Source organism: Macaca thibetana, chromosome 7 (genome assembly GCF_024542745.1).
Source record: "Macaca thibetana thibetana isolate TM-01 chromosome 7, ASM2454274v1, whole genome shotgun sequence".
Classification (NCBI taxonomy): domain Eukaryota; kingdom Metazoa; phylum Chordata; class Mammalia; order Primates; family Cercopithecidae; genus Macaca; species Macaca thibetana.
The window spans coordinates 715,703-732,904 of NC_065584.1; the positions used below are offsets into that span (position 1 = coordinate 715,703).

General features: G+C 42.4%; 1 pseudogene and 2 gene segments (V, D, J or C); 1 reads left to right on the forward strand and 2 right to left on the reverse strand.

The window, feature by feature from the left end:
- The window catches only part of LOC126958595 (immunoglobulin heavy variable 4-59-like), a 319,776-nt gene that overhangs the window by 102,503 nt on the left and 200,071 nt on the right, over window positions 1-17,202 (forward strand).
- Window positions 476-1,247, reverse strand: LOC126958615 (immunoglobulin heavy variable 4-61-like). The segment is given in 2 exon segments: window positions 476-1,082; window positions 1,166-1,247. Coding segments are annotated over 2 exon segments (603 nt in total).
- On the reverse strand, window positions 15,221-17,029 carry LOC126958399 (immunoglobulin heavy variable 1-3-like; annotated as a pseudogene). Its single transcript, XR_007727177.1, has 4 exons — window positions 16,917-17,029; window positions 16,604-16,632; window positions 16,183-16,518; window positions 15,221-15,281 (listed from the first exon to the last, which is right to left on the reverse strand). The product of XR_007727177.1 is annotated as an immunoglobulin heavy variable 1-3-like (transcript).

Here is a 17,202-nt window from a genome sequence, read left to right on the forward strand (position 1 = left end):
ACTTTCAAAGAGGGCACAATTCGATTGATGACACAAATCAACAGATGGTGAGAAGCATTAGAATATATATATATATATATATTAATTTTTTATTTTTTATTTTTTTTTGAGACGTAGTGTCACTCTGTCGCCCAGGCTGGAGGGCAGTGGCGCGATCTCCTCTCACTGCAAGCTCCGCCTCCCGGGTTCACGCCATTCTCCTGCCTCAGCCTCCCAAGTAGCTGGGACTACAGGCGCCTGCCACCAGGCCCGGCTAATGTTTTGTATTTTTAGTAGAGACGGGGTTTCACCGTGTTAGCCAGGATGGTCTTGAGCTCCTGACCTCGTGATCCTCCTGTCTCGGCCTCCCAAAGTGCCAGGATTACAGGCGTGAGCCACCGCGCCCGGCCAGAATATATACATCTTTTAATCACTAAGGAATAATGGGCCATGCAGGAACTTGTAGGAAAGTTCCTAGTAACCGGTGAAACTTCAATTGTAAGAGGAAAATGTGCCTTCCTCCTTTCTTTTCTGGCAGAAGAATGTGAGGAAGCAGAACCACAGATATCAAAGAAAGAGGAGCCCTGGGGACAGCTGAGGTGCTGGTGAGGAGGGAGAGCACTGAGCAGATGAGGAAGCCCCGCCCTCCCTGCACCTGCTCCTGACCCGGCCTCCTGCTCTGTGGGCCCCGCGCGCCCCCTGCTGGTCCTGAGCGGCACCTGCGCCCGCCCCCTCCGCCTCCCTGCAGGGAGGTTTGTGTCTGGGCTCACACTCACCTCCCCTCACTGTGTCTCTCGCACAGTAATACACGGCCGTGTCCGCGGCGGTCACAGAGCTCAGCTTCAGGGAGAACTGGTTCTTGGACGTGTCTTTTGAAATGGTGACTCGACTCTTGAGGGAGGGGTTGTAGTTGGTGCTCTCACTACTACCATAGATATACCCAATCCACTCCAGCCCCTTCCCTGGGGGCTGGCGGATCCAGCTCCAGTGGTAGTAACCACCGCTGATGGAGCCACCAGAGACAGCGCAGGTGAGGGACAGGGTCTCCGAAGGCTTCACCAGTCCTGGGCCCGACTCCTGCAGCTGCACCTGGGACAGGACCCCTGTGAACAGAGAGACCCACAGTGAGCCCTGGGATCAGAGACAGCCTCCCATATCGTCATATCTGCATCCCCGAGACACTCACATCTGGGAGCTGCCACCAGGAGGAGGAAGAACCACAGGTGCTTCATGTTCTTGCACAGGATGTCCATGACTCTCAGAGAGCATTTCCCATGTGAGCTGGACGCTGAATTTAAGGAGCTGTGTGGTGGTTTCCTGTGGGTGCCTAAGTGAAGATTTGCATGTGGGTGGTGCCTTTGTATGGAGAGGTGAAAAGGGATGAGGGAGGTCCCAGTCTTTGGGGCTCATCCTGAGAGGAGGATGCTGGCTGTGCCCTCTGAGAACTCAGTTCTCTTCCTGTGGCCTCCCCTCACCAAGCCCAGAGTCCTCTTCTTCCAGGTAGGGAGAAGTGCTCAAGGAGCTGGTCTGGGAGATGAGTGTGATCATGGATCAAGGACAGATTTTTGGAATAGGTTCAAAGCTGTCCTACCCGTGAAGATTTATATGAAACCAACCAAACATCCAGGTTATCTAAATTGGCAAATCTCCATTCAAAACATTAGGGCAGCAGCTAAATATATTCGTCACAGTGAATTTATACAAACCTACATCCATGCCATGTTTATTGTAATTCAGAATATCCATCATGGTTAGAGGGAATATATCTGTCCCAGAGAGTGCGTCATAAAAAAAAAAAAAAAAATCTGAGGCCTTCCATTTTGTGACCATTTGAAGTTTAGGATTCTGTCTGCAATCAAAGGAGAAGGTAGTGGGATGTATCTCCAACCATCTCAATGTGAGATGCTGAGAATGTGGCCTGACCTTTATACACTTCTGTGTGAATAGATGTAGATTGGGGATCACAGTGACAATTTCAGTCAAAAACGATAATAGGTCAGCACAGGAGCATAATCTCATCATCAAGATTAAGGCAATTGCCTTTCCTGGGAACAAGACAGGACATCTCTGAGCCCTCCCCTCTGACAGCACAAGGAACTCTGGTTCTTTCCTGACAGGTCACACTTCTGAAACATCGCTGGACAATGACACTCAAGCCCAGAGTCATCACCCACATATTTATACTGTCAGGTGCACCTGTGTCTGAAAGACTTTCTCCTTCATTGAATTGCATGAACATACCTTAGAGTTTGCGGTATTGCAACTTGGGCATTTGACATTAGTTTGGTGAATTATATAATAAATAATCTATCTCCATGGATGTGGGTAACAGGAGAGTCATCAGAAGTTGGGTGTCTTTCAACATCAGGACAAACCCGGGCTCTCTTGTTAGGACTGAACAAGTGAGCTGACCTGTGGAACAACAGAGGGAAAGACACAGACCCAACATTCAGAGCCAGGTGAGCTCCTTACCTACCAGGTGGTCTCTGGACATTTTGTTTAAACAGATCCAGAAAGACATTCCTCACCATCACGAGAATTATGAACATTGAGGGAAATTGAGATAAATTTTTATTTACAGAGAATAATTCATAGGCTTGTAGACATCTATGTGGGTGTGTACAGAATTGCTAGGATATGCTCATACACAGAACCGAAGAAATAATTCTATTTCATGGAAAGAAAACCAAAGAACTTCTGAATTGGTAGGTATTCTTTGCCACAAATGTGTCAGGTCACTAGATCATGTTATGATGCTGGAGGTAACACTTCCCAACCTTGTCCTGGAGACAAAATGCTAAAGAGTAAAGATTCAAGTGAGATTCCTTTGAAAAATACAACTAATGAACAGACCAAAAAATATGAACCCTTATGTAAAGAGTGCTAATGAAGTGAAACAATAATTTCCATGTTGAGGTGACGGGGAAGTTCCATCTGACAGCTCATTTTCACCTTTATGGGTACAGAGTGCCCTCTGCAGCCCAGCTCCCACCCTGAAGGGAGGTTTCTGTCTGAGCTCTGTGAGTGAGCTGGAGTCATTGTGAGCCACTCAGAAAAGTAGTTGATTCTACTTCTTCAAATGGGAATTTAAACAATCAACTCCTGACCTTTCCCAGTCTATTTTTGTAACTGTGCATGACCCTTAAAAATGCCCTCACCATTTCTTTCATAATGGGAGTTGACTGTGTCATGAAGATAACAGGAAGATGGGTAAGTTTAAAGTTTGGATACATAAACTGCTGTATTATCAAAGCCTGGAGCCAATCACATTCTGTCATCTTGCTTAATTAGTTGTGAATTTGTTATCAGTTGTTTAGTTCAAGTTCCCATACTCACTTTCTAATAAAATAGTCACATACGATGATCTTGAGATATTAAAATGAAAAACAATCACTAATTTCAAAATGAACACAACTTCCAGAAGAGATGAAAATTCCTTTGTGGTGAAGGGTGTGAAGGTGGAGACATGGTTGAATACTGAGGTTGTGTTCACAATTGTATTATTTTAATTAGGGAACTTCCGTACATCCCTTATACTTCTTAGAAACTCCCATTGAGAACCTTGATCTAACGTAATTAGTTGATGGGTCACAAAAAAAAAAAAAAAAAAAAAAAAAAAAAAAGAAGCTGAAGGTTATTGAGCAGGAATTGGTATTACAACTTTAGCTTTCCTTTAGAACACATTCCTCTACCTGATGTGAAATTAGCCCAGGTGCACTGCTGAGCGTTTTACAGTTAACCAAAGACGAAATGGGCACTCGTGTATGGAGCAGGGCGTGGCCTGGGATGCTTTGCAAACAAAGTGGCTTCTCACGTCTTCTGGAAAACCCATCAAAATGGGCAAGTTAGGGATCTCTTAGGCGCACCCGTCTATCCCACATTCATGGCTAATATAACAGTGGAAGTTGATGCAAAATGAGATCATATGGAAGATAAAGAAACTGCTGCACCACTGCCTCAGCTCAGCACAGCTACCTCTTCCCTCAGGGCTTCTGACTCTCTCAGGATGTGGGTGTCCACACTGTGTCTCTCGTACAGTAATGCACGGCCGTGTCCTCAGCCTTTAGGCTGCTGATCTGCAGATGCACTGTGCTGACAGAGGTGTCCATGGAGAAGACAAACCGTCCTGTTTAGCCCTGGGCATACGTTGGGTTCCCAGTGTTGGTGTTCATCCATCCCATCCACTCAAGCCTTTCTCCATGGACCTGTCTCACCCAATTCATACCATAGGTGGTAAAGCTGTAACCAGAAGCCTTGCAGAAAACCTTCACTGAGGCCACAGGCTGCTTCGCCTCAGGCCCAAACTGCACCAGCTGCACCTGGGGGTGGGCACCGGTGGAGAGGACACAGGATTGCGTGAAGTCTCACTTGACTGGCCTGATATCTCTCTCAGTCCTCGGACTGGGGAGCCCCTTAACTGTTGCTGCTGCCACCAAGAAGAGGATCCTGTAGGTCCTGTGCATGGTGAGGAGCTGTGCTGTTGGTGGGGTGTGGTCCCAAGGAGGGGTGTGGTTGTTGGGTGATGCTCTCAGGGCACAGAGTTGTCTGTATTAACCTCAGTGATTTGCATATTCATGAAGGATGCTATTTAATAGCCCAATTTCTGACCCAGTATGAGAAAGAGAAAATACATGACACATGGACGGCACAATTGTAGAAGCTGAGAGTTCAAGCTGTAATCCTGTTAGAGGCCATGTGTCCCCTACACATCCCTGAACTCTGTATTGACAGAGGTTCCCCCACTGGAGAACAAGCTCCCCCAGGACATGCACCCTCACTTTCAATCCACACTTGAATGAATCAGGGGCAACTTGAACCATTTCTAGACCTTAATATGCGAATGCATTATTTTGGGAATGAGTGTGTTTATCCAAAAATTGCACTGATTTAAAAGAAAGGAGCTCTTCCTGACCTCCAGCTGCTTACTATTACGATAACTAGCAGAGTTTGAAATCCTATTTTGAAAGTGGTTCTCATTACAACATCCAGTTTGATAAATGCTCACAATTGAATGGAATATTTATACAAACATCAGAAGTCCTTGGTAATACTTATATTAGATATTTTTAAAGGAAGTCCGGGGCCCTGAGAGGAACCCCTCCCCAGCCTCCTGTGAACCTGCTCTGGGGCGGGAGCCTGTGCTGGGTTTATCCTGAGCGCCCCCTGCAGCCCAGCCCCTACCCAGGAGGAGGGTTTCTGTCTGAGCTTACAGCGTATATTCCTACCAGTGTCTCTAGTCCAATATAAAGTGGCTGTGCCCTGGCTCAGAATTGTCCTTTAGTGACACAATACGTTTCTCACACCATATTTTGAAATACTGAATTGGCCTTCAGAAACCCAGAGAACTCTACAGAGAGAACCGAAGAAAAGATCTCATGCATCACTGGGGAGCCCTTTCCTGCAGTTCCAGAGGCACTGAATCGTTTGACATATGGTGAACCCAAAAACTCTTCAGGGATTTGGGGGAGACTCTTATTTCTTTTAGGGTCCTGCAGTTGATTATTGCACCTGAGAATACCTGCAGGTGCATGTGCACGTGGATAGAAGGCCACTTCAACTCTAGTATTCAAATAACACATACACACACACACATATACAAACACACACACATTGTGGCTAATTTTTACATTAATCGGCCCCATGCTTTTCCTTTTTTTTCTAGTATCCATGTCAAGGAAAGCACTCCCTACACTGGCACTAAGGCTGAGTATGTGTCTACTTTCTGCAAACAGAAGTAAGAAAACAGAATACAAGTGGACACCTGGGAAGTGCATGCACATTGCACTCACCAGGTCTCACTTTGAAACCCTGCAGATGCCCCATGAAAAGTAAATTTGAGGCCAATGAGAGTGAAATCATTTCCTTGGTGCTGAAGTTGCTGTTGTCAGAGGCTTCAAATTGCTCTATTTTCACGAACATTTTTTATCCTATTTTCCTCTTCAGATAGAGTTTGTGTTTTGCTACACTCTCATATTTAATCCATATTGACTAAACTGGTGAGACGTAATGTGCGGAACATGGAAGCATTACATGTTTTTACAGATGAATCTTAATGCTGTAGTGGTCTTCTTTCTCTGGACTGTGCCTGATACAGGAAGTCTCCAGGTGTGAAGCTGATTTTTGCTCTTTTCTCGATGGAACATCACAGGAAAATTTTTGTAAATGTGCCCCTTTTGGCTAATTGTAGCCATTTTCATGATAAAGGAAGGCTGCTGGTATGGGATTGTAATGGGGTGGATTACCTGTCCCCACATACATAAGGATGTAAAAATGGGTTGTCTGCCTGAAGAAGGTCTCAGTGTTTTTATCAGAGATTCGGTCTCCTGGTAATACAGCCATGCAGGCATCTAGGTGGATTCTCACCCTGAGAACCTGGAGGTTCCTGGCAGAAAGGGCGATAAGAGTATCAGGGGGGGTGGGGTTCCCAGGATCTCTCACCCTCATGCTAGTCCACACATGATCTTTATGTTTATTTAGTTCAGATTTTCATATAACAAATCACACAGCCAGGCTCATTTAAGTTATCCATACTCAGTCCATATAGGCCCAGCAGCTGAGTATAATAATCACATTAAACTCAGACAAATCTGGGCCCAATCCAATGTTTACCATAGCTCAGAACACCTACAATGACTCACTTAACTTGGAGATTATTTTTTCCTTGAAAGAACTGTAAGGGTTGCTGTGGAGCCTCTGTGGGGGTGGGGTTGGATTTTTTTGAATCAGCCTGTCATGCAGGGTATTCTGAGTGATGTAGACCTTTAAACTTACATGGTAGTCATTCCTAGTGACATGGAAATGGCTGGCAGCCCTCAATTCTGGTAATTCCTTTGATTCACCTGAGTGTCTACAAGAATCCGATGAACCTCAGGACTCTTCTTCATGGATGACTCTGAAGATTGTCAATCAACTCAGTGCTACAGACCGGGAGCTAATGGAGGATTCTCAGTCCACTGATACATTGGGCCAGCAACTTAGAAAACACCCAAGAATGAAACATTTTTGTCAATGCCAATCAATATTAAATTCAAGAGTCAGGATTTTCAGTAAACTGTAGTGTAAAATTTTCATGATTCTTCACAAAGGGATCTCAAACTTCATGGCATGCAGAAGAAATGAGCTCATCATGGTTAGACAGAAGCTTCTTTTCCTAGGAAGTTAGTCTTTCAAACTAAAGCAACAGAGAAGTGGTTTTCTGAGATCTTGTGAGCTCCAGCCATGAAACTCCAAAAAATCTCCTGTCAATTTTTTGGTTCATGTCTTACAACTCAAGAAGCAATGAAAAAATCTACAAAATTGGAAGCCTACTCCAACAGAGATAACTTTCCCTAATTGAAAAATAGACCAGTATTCATAAAGAGACACTTTTTCGTGGGACCTACAACGTACACAGATTTCTGTGACCTGAAGAAGTTTCCCTAAGAGAATCATCCTCTAGACATCTAGGTATGCAAAACACACTGTGTATATTTGTGTATGATTAATCTGTACAAGCCTTTGGCATATTAAACAAACCTTGTGTTAAACATGACAACTTTATCCCTTTCTGTGAACTCACACTTTACTGGTTTCAAAAGTTCATTGCCCTTGTGATGCAGCAGTAGGTGCCTTTGAGAACGTGCTGATGCTTCAAGTGAACACGTTCTAGATCCTCACTTGACTTCATGGTTTCATATTTAGAACTGGCATGTCTGTGAATGAAAACCCACCATTTTTATCCAACTGAGTTTCATCTTATGATATCATTCTGCACCTTGCCAACAGCCTCCATCATGCATGCTCCAAATCTTTTGCTTTTAAGGGAATAAGGGAGCAAATTCATCCTGCTTTCAGGTGAGAAGCTTTATTGACTTCTGCCATATTTATTAGAAACTCTCATTGAGAGCCATAATCAAACCTTTTTTGTTTATGGATCATACCTCAAAACTGAAACTGTTTTTTATAGTGGCTATATCATTCTATATTTTCACAATTATGGAAAGCATTATAAAGGGTCCTAATGAATTAAAACTGGAAATATTATATGACCAGAAATTCTGCTTCTAGAAATAAACCCAAAGCAGATGCAATTACCACCTTGTTAAGATATCTGAATCCTATGTTTATTGAAACACTATTAATAACAACCAAGATATGGAAACAATCTGAGTGTCAGTAGATAGACAAATGGATAAAGACAATGCTGTATGTATACACAGTAGAATACTATTTAATCTTATAAAAGAAGAAGATGCTGCCATTTTCCACAAGATGGATCGAATCCCATAACTACTAACAGGGCACGCCGTCCATTCTAGCTCCTTCCTAGGGGATGGCAGATCCTTATTCAGCAGTAAACCCTGGCTGTGATGAGAAGGAGACTTTTAAGAACTCTTGAATTTTTCAGCATGAGGCATCAGTGTCTTAAAATATTCTGCTGTGTCTGCATGTGATAAAGTGGAGTCTAATATTAGAGGTAAAATTAAAAGTGCAGGGGACTTCTAGACACCAAGTCATAGGATGTTCTTGGCTGTGTACTTGAGGGTCTGGACCATAGGTCATATATATTAGTTGGAGTACTTTTGGCAAAAGATGTTGCAGGGGTATGAGTTTCTTGAACTGACCAGAGAGTGCACAGGTGAGGCAGAGGGTCAGTGAGGCACTTCCAGTCTAGGGCTGACTCCTGTAGTTACTCCTAGGACAGGACACTTAGAGATATAGAGACTCAGTCCCTGTCAGTCACATGCAGTCACAACCATCGCTATAGGCCACGTCTGACATCTGAAACACTCAACTTGAGAGCAGTCTCTGGGCAAAGGAGAAGACATAACAGTGGCATCTTCTTCATGAACACAACTCTGCATTCCTCTCAGACCTTCGCCTTTTCTAAGGAGAAAGTGATTATCTTATCCATTCCCAATGTTGACTCTGTCTGAGAGCTTGAAGAAAAATCTTGATGTGGCACAACTTTTTGTTTATAAGAAAGAGAGACTGAGGTCAGACTCCCCTGTATTTGAAAGTTTCATTGTTGTCTTTCTTTCTGGCTGAATTGAAGCACTGCCTTGCCAAAAACTACAGCCATTAAGATAGATGAAAACTTCTTGATTCTGATATTTCAACTAGGGACATATGAACTTCCATATCGATTGACTCACGCAAATCTCAGGAGATTAATTACAAAATAACTCTCTAACTCATGAGTATTACTCCAATACTAGGCTGTTCTTGCTGCCAAAAATATTCTGGGAATGTTGAAGAATAAATAAATAGTAAATTCTATTTTTAAATTAAAATTATCAAAACTTTCAGAAATCCCTGAACACCCTCTGCCAAAGGTACTGCCACTAGTGCGTATGACCTCTAGTTCACTCCCTCAGGGACTCAGGCATAATTACCCTATGACTTAATATCTGAAGGTCCATGGATTATTTGTTTTACCTCTCATATGAGACTCTACTATGTTACATGCAGAACAAAATATTTTAAGAGATTGATATTTGCTGTATTAGTCTGTTTTCACACTGCTAATAAAGACACACACGAGACTGGGTAATTTATAGAGGAAAAAGATTAATGGACTTACAGTTACACATGGCTTGGGAGGCCTCAACATCATGGTGGAAGGCAAGGAGGAGCAAGTTATATCTTACATGGAGATGGCAGCAACAAAGAGCAGACAGGGAAACTCCCGTTTTTCAAAACCATCGGATCTCATGAGAGTCATCCACTATCAAGAGAACAGCACAAGGAAGAATTCCCTCCATGATTTAATCACCTCCCACTGGGTTTCCCCCATGACATGTGGGAATTGTGGGAGATACAATTCAAGATGAGATTTGAGAAGAGACACAGACAAACCATATGATTCCACCCCTGGCCTCTCTCAAATCTAATGTCCTTACATTTCAAAACCATTCATGACTTTCCAACAGCACCCTTAAGTCTTCACTCATTGGAGCCATAACTCAAAAGTCCACAGGCCATGGTCTCTTCTGAGATGAGGCAAGTCCCTTCCATCTATGAGCCTGTAAAATTTATATAAAAAAAATCCAGTTGGTTCCTAGATACAATGGGAGTTCAGGCATTGTGTAAATACAGCCATTCCAAATGGGAGAAATTGGCCCAAACTGCATGCCTCATGCAAGTCTGAAATCCAGCTGGGCAGTCAAATCTTAACTGTCCAAAATAATCTTCTTTGACTCTGTGTCTCAAATCCAGGTTATCTGATGCAACAGGTGGGTTCCCATTGTCTTGGGCAGTTCTGTCCCTGTGGCTTTGCAGGGCACTGTCTCCCTCCTGGCTACATTCATGAGTTGACATTGAGTGTCTGTGCCTTTTCCAGGCACATGGTGCAAGCTCCCAGTGGATCTACCATTCTGGGTTCTAGAGGACAGTGGCATTCTTTCTACAGCTCCACTATGTGGTGCCCCAGTAGGGACTCTGTGTGGGATTTCTGACCCCACATTTCCATGTCGCACTGGGACTAAAGGCACGTGCCTCAACACCTGGCTAATTTTTGTATATTTAGTAGAGAGGGGGTTTTGCCATGTTGTCAAGGCTGGTCTGGAACTCTTAATCTCAAGTCATCTGCCTTCCTAAGCCTCCCAAAGTGCTGGGATTACAGTGCCTGGCCAAGGTTAATACAACTATGTAATTTAATGATGTATTTAAAACTCCATGGTCATACAAACACACGTATATACACAACATCCCAGCAAAGACACATACATGTGCCCTTGCAAAAGTGAATGTATATCTAAAAACCAAAACACATCTATTTGTTTCATATTATTCTAATTATTTAGTTGAATTTAAATTGTGTTTGCAGTTTGAGGTTGTAGTGCAAAATAATGCTTTTCTACATGTATGTCTGCCTATACCAACATTAAAAAGACAAATATATTTAAATACATGTTTTGGTAAAAATGTATGTAAATGCCATTCTTGTCAAATATGTCACGTAAATGTGTAATGAAATATTTTAAATATCATTCTGTTTTTAATAAATTGAATAATAAGATGAACATTGACTTTAAAATTGTACTACATTATTTGTTGAATTTACATTGTAGTTTTCAAAGTAGGCAGGAAAAATTGTTTTATTTCAAAAATTTTGAAAGAAATCTTTTTTGTCATGAATATTCAATACAAACTCTAGTCTTTATTTGCCAGTATTCCTTTAAAATAGAGAAGATCCAGCAAAATGAAACTGAACACAGCCCATGCTTTTCAGGACTCACTCACAATGGCATCTTCCTAGAGGGTGGTCCAAGCACGTGGGGATTTAGACTTCATCATCACAGCACAAGCGAGCCCCAGGGCTGAGCACACAGAAGGCAGCAGGAGCTGAAGAGCCCACTCTGGTACTTAGGGAATGGAGGGATGGGATGAGGGTGATGTTTGCAGGACCCTAGAAAAGGTTGAGGAGGGCAGAGAGTCTGCAGGTAGATGAACATATTCTAAGGAGAACCATTATCCTCCTAAACTTTGTTGGTTTCAGTGATTATGAAGAAAAGGGAACTGATTAACCAGACTTGGAGGACAGAAAGTAAAGGGACTTTCTTTATCCTACGTGGAGACTGAGGAACAAAAAAGTTTCCAAGAAAAAGGGAAGATAGAGAAATAGTCTGACAAAGAGAACACCTGAAGCAAACCAAAGGGGAGAACAAGAGCATTTAAAGTGGTGTTTAATTTCCAAAAACAGCAGATGAAAGTAAAAGAAACAAAACACCATGCATATGCTGAGTTAAAGTTAGAAAATACATACAATTGTTTGACTGTTACAGCATAACAACACAAAGCTCTATTCATTGAAACAGTTCGTATTGAGGATATGCACTTTTAAGAAAGGGTCTCGCTCTGTCAACGAGGCTGGAGTGCAGTGGCACAATCGCAGTTCACTGCAGCATCAACCTCCCAGGCTTAAGGGATCTCCCGCCTCAGCCTTTCAAGTAACTGGTTGCAGAGGTAGCACCACACCTAGCTATTTTTTGTTGATGTTTGCTTGTTTTGTATAGAAAAGATCTCACTGTGTTACCAGGCTGTTGTAAAACTCCTGAGCTCAAGTGATCTGCCTGCCTCAGCCTCCCAAAGTGCTGGGATTGCAGGTGTGATTTTTAAAAATTGTACTATTTTAAAGATAGTATCATTTTACATAAATAAAATATACAAATAACCTATTTTAAAATTGTCATGAGAGATCACTGCCAGTATTACTTGGAAAATCTGCGCATTAAAAGTTGAATTAAATCCCTGTTCTAAGGTAATGTTTTGTAGGTAAAAGAAATCATGGATTTACAAAGAAGATATGGTGAGAGATGCTGGGAAAGACTTTTCCTTGACCAGGTCAGGAATCACCAAGATTTAAAAGGAAACCACAGCCTCTCAGGCTCCTGATGTGGAGCTGCCGCCTAAGCGAACCCTCAGGTACTGAGCAGCCCCTAGTGGTTCTGAGCGCCCCCTGGTGTCCTGAGCGCCCCTTGGTGTTCCTGAGCGCCCCCTGGTGTCCTGAGCACCTGTGGTGGTCCTGAGCGCCCCCTGATGTCCTGAGCACCTGTGGTGGTTCTGAGCGCCCCCTGGTGTCCTGAGCACCCCCTCTTGGTCCTGAGTGCCCACTGATGTCCTGAGCACCTGTGGTGGTTCTGAGCATCCCCAGGTGTCCTGAGAGTTTCCTGGTGGTCCTGACTGCCTCTTTGTGGTTATGAGGAGCATCTACAATGCAATTCCCTCCTGTCTTCCTGCAGAGATTTTTGTGTCTGAGCTCACACAGATGTTCCCTCTCCTGTGTCTCTCACAGTAATACAAGGCCTTGTCCTTGGTTTTCAGGTTGGTCAGTGTAAGGTAGACTGTACTTGAAAGGGTGTCACTTGGGATTGTTAATTTGTTTGTACTCATGGAGATCTGAGAACTCTGACTTGATCACTCACTGTTGCCACCCACAGCAATCCCTGTCATCAAGTCTGCTGGACCAAGCTTATGCCGCAGCTGGTAAAGGTGAAGTCAGAGGCTTTTCAGGAGAGTCTCAGTGAACTGCTGGGCTGTACAATTTTCCCCCTCTGACTCCACCAATAAACTTCACACAAGACTTCTGCAAACACAGAGGAAATGGAAGAACAGTCTCATCTGGAGCAACCACAGCTGTACCTGATTCATATGGGACCCTAATACTGAGAGTGATGAGAAGGGAAGCCCAGATCAGTGCAGACCCCATGGTGTGAACACTGCAAAAGGGCACAGACATGGGGTGGCTCCTCGCCAGGGCCTGAAGGAACAGGGGATGAGCTGCCTTTCATGAGGGGGGGAGGGGACACATTTCCATGTCTTTCTTTTTGTGATCATGGGCGCACCACACAGTATTGCTCATCCATCCTCTGTGTCTCTATTTCAGGGAGGGCAGGGTCAAAGATTCCTGTGTCTGGAAGCACAGGGTTAATCTGCCCATTACTCTTTCTTATTCTCTAGTATGGACAGTGTTCAGGTATCTTTGTAGTAGCAAACATTATCAAAAAATATGTCCAGTAAGAACATAAAAATACACTTCCAGAGAAAAGGGATACCTTTCTCACAAAACAGCTCAATATTGGATATATGTGCTTGTGTAAGGAAACAGTCAATGTGGAAACGTGTGTACTTATCTGACTGAAGAGTTCACATGGAGACATGTTTGCTTGTCTGAAACAAGAGTCCACATGAGGAAATGCCTGTTTCCTGAGGAAAGAGTAGATGTAAGGACAGATGTGGTGGTCTGAGGAAAGAGTCCATGTGGGGACATGTGTGTTTGTCTGAGGGAAGAATCCACATGAGGAAAGGTGTGTTTGTCTGACAGAAGAGCCTACATGCTGACAGGTGTGTGTACCTATCTGAGGGTAAATGCCCATTCAGGGACAGTGCATGCCTGACATGTGTTGAAGCTTGTGGAAAATCTTTCTCAACCAAGGAAACAAAAGAATCCTATGGGTTATTTTCTTGTCAGAAGGAAAAAAACTTGGATCATATAGAAAATTGGTTTTTTTTGTTAAAGGTCTTTAGTGAATGGAAATGTCTTATATGTGAATGAGGAAAATTTCTTCATTCTTTGTTGCATGTGTCTCATGATATCCCCACCCTCACAAATAAGTTATTAGATAATTTTATACAGTCTGCATTTAATCCTGGAATAATGAACTGCTAAATATTTTTTACAAAAATTGTATATATTTAGGTTTATATTTTCTGTCACAACAGTATGAGCTTAGCCAAATTAATTCTGCCATGTCTTAACCACCGTATGTCACTAAAAATAATTTTACTCTTCTTAAACAGTGCCATTTTTACTTATTTTATACCCACTCTCTAAATTGCTTGAATATGCTCTATATGTTTACCTGACTATAGTTTTGACTTTGAAAGAATTTCAAATACATGCAATTATACATTGTCATTGAAATGACTTCACTGAAGAAAGTGGAAAATGAAGTTGCTGACCTAAGCAACTTTGAAAATGAGGAAATTCTATATGTTTATAATGTAAAGAAACTGCACATAAGCAGTCTGTTCTAGTAGATAAACATGTTTCCAATGAGCTTTACATTTCTGATTCTGTTATGCATGTGTCCTGAAATTGTGCAGCTAAGTAATAAAATGACGTATGTTAGGATAGGATTCCTCACTTTGCAGTGGGTGGTTATGGATAGTCAAGGAAGGAAGGCTGTAAAGGTCCATGTGGTAGCATAGTTGGGTGGAGACACCAGTGTGTTCTCATGTTTAATGTAATCAAGTTACAGAAGATTAGGTATTTAAATAGTTTCGATGTGTCCATATACATGGGTTCATATAAACATGGACATTTACTAGGCCAATTGGTTGAGAGGTCCTAGAAGTACTTACACCACATTAACAACACACATACCAGTATGACATTTTTAAAATTTTAATACTATTCTTTAACATCGGAAACAAGCAGTCTTTAGAAAAATGGCTGATTCTATGTACAAAAAAGTTAACATAGAAAAGAAGCTTAGAATTTATTGTAATACCTGGAAACAGGGAAATGTCCAAAAACAAAAGGATGAGGTTTACTGTAAGGATGCAGGAATCAAACTACATGAGCTCCCAGCACCTAATAAAGCTCTGATGATTTGAACAATAAAACGAAGAATGTAGCAAGGATCTTCTTCAGAGTATGAAAGAGACATCCATAAACCAATATGGACATCAATGGTTGACTAAATAAAGAAATAATTGGAAGAAGAACATGTCTCCTTACAGAAATATTGCAAATATCTCAGGTGGAGGGTCCTCCACTCAGGTAGGTGAAGGTTAAACACTCATGAGTTGATTGTGTCCTGAGATTAGAGATATGGAAAAAAATAATCACTATTAGTGTATTTTATAATGAGATATCAGATATAATGCCAAACACATGATCTTTGAATGAATAAAAATTTACATGTTTTTCATGTAAACTTGTACACACATACGCACACACGCGCGCACACACACATATTTTTCTGCAATACACAGGCATAAGGAAGTAAAAGACAACCGGAAACATGGAGACAAAACCTCCAAGTCACATATTTGTTAAATGAATTATTTTAATTTGTTAAATGACTTTTGTAATCAATATGCAAATATACATACAACTCATAAAAAATGCAGTTAAAAAATGAATCAAATATCATGAGAGGCATCTCACCAATAATTATACAAAAATTGTTAAATATGAATTTATTTAGGGACCTATGCATTTAAATAAAAATTAGATAACATTACTCACCTAGTAGAAGGGTTAAAACACACAATACTCTTAATGATAAATGGCAATTTCAATGAGGAAAACCAAGAACTATCATGCATTGATGGTGGGAATTCAAAATGGAACATGCACAAAATAAGATTCTTTTTGGCATTTTAAAAAAATAGAGATAAAAGTAGACTTAAAATGTGTTCTTATGTCGGTGTTCCAAAATATTTACAACACTGATTTAGAAATTGATGTTTAAAAGATACCTTCAGAGGAAGTCTATATCAGCTTAATTAATTGGATTCATATTCAAATCCCTGAAATAGCTAACAGAATAAATGTATGAAAAATCTCTCAAATAATTAAAATTTCTTAAATATACATTTATGTTGTTCCTTTTCATTAATGCCTTAATGTCATTTTCTAAGAAAATCTTCAATCTAATAATCTTTGTCATCTCCTCCATGCCAGCACAGCTGCCTCTTCCTGGGGTTTCTGACACTCCCAGGATGTGGGTTTTCACACTGTGTCTGCCGCACAGTAATACACGGCCGTGTCCTCGGATCTCAGGCTGCTCAGCTCCACGTAGGCTGTGCTCATGGACGTGTCCCTGGTAATGGTGACTCTGCCCTGGAACTTCTGTGCATAGCCTGTGTTACCATTGCCAATGATGATCACTCCTATCCACTCAAGGCCTTGTCCAGGGGCCTGTCGCACCCACTACATAGCAGAGCTAGTAAAGATGTATCCAGAAGCCTTGCAGGAGACCTTCACTGAGGACCCAGGCTTCTTCCCCTCAGCCCCAGACTGCACCAGCTGGACCTGGGAGTGGGCACCTGTGGAGACAACACAGGAGTGGATGAGAGCCCTCTTGACTGCACTCAATCCCGTCCTCATCACTGGGACTTGGCAGCCTCTCACCTGTTGCTGCTGCCACCAGGAAGAGGATCCTCCAAAATCCAGTCCATGGTGAGGAGCTGCGCTGCCTGGGGCTTCTCTAGCTGAAGGATGTGGTTTCGGGGTGATGCTCTCAAGGCTGAGACATATCCATATTTACCTCAATGGATCTCAGGTTATTTGCATATTTATGAGTTAGAGCATTTCATGGCTCAAGACCCTGATTCAGGATAAGGAAGGGAAGGTAAATGACACATCACCCTTACAAGAGTGGGATGCTGATGCTCCAAGCCCTAGTCCTCCTTGAGGAAATGTAGGCTCTGCTCCGTTTACAAACGTTTGGTGTCCAGACGTCCTTTCACTGAAGACCAAGCACCCAGAGGACATGCTCCTCACTGTGAACCCATATTTGATTAGCGCAGAGACTGCCTGGATGATTTCTGGAACCATCACTCTCCATGACACTAAGAAGGTGCCTTGACCTCATCCTAGTCCCATCAGGCATCAGCACAGGTCACTGGTGACTCTGAGAAAGTGACAGCTGATGTCCCACGTGAGTGTCCAGCAGGTCCCCCTGAGATCATCTGGGCGCTCCTGAGACAGTGTCTCCAGCACCTGCCTGG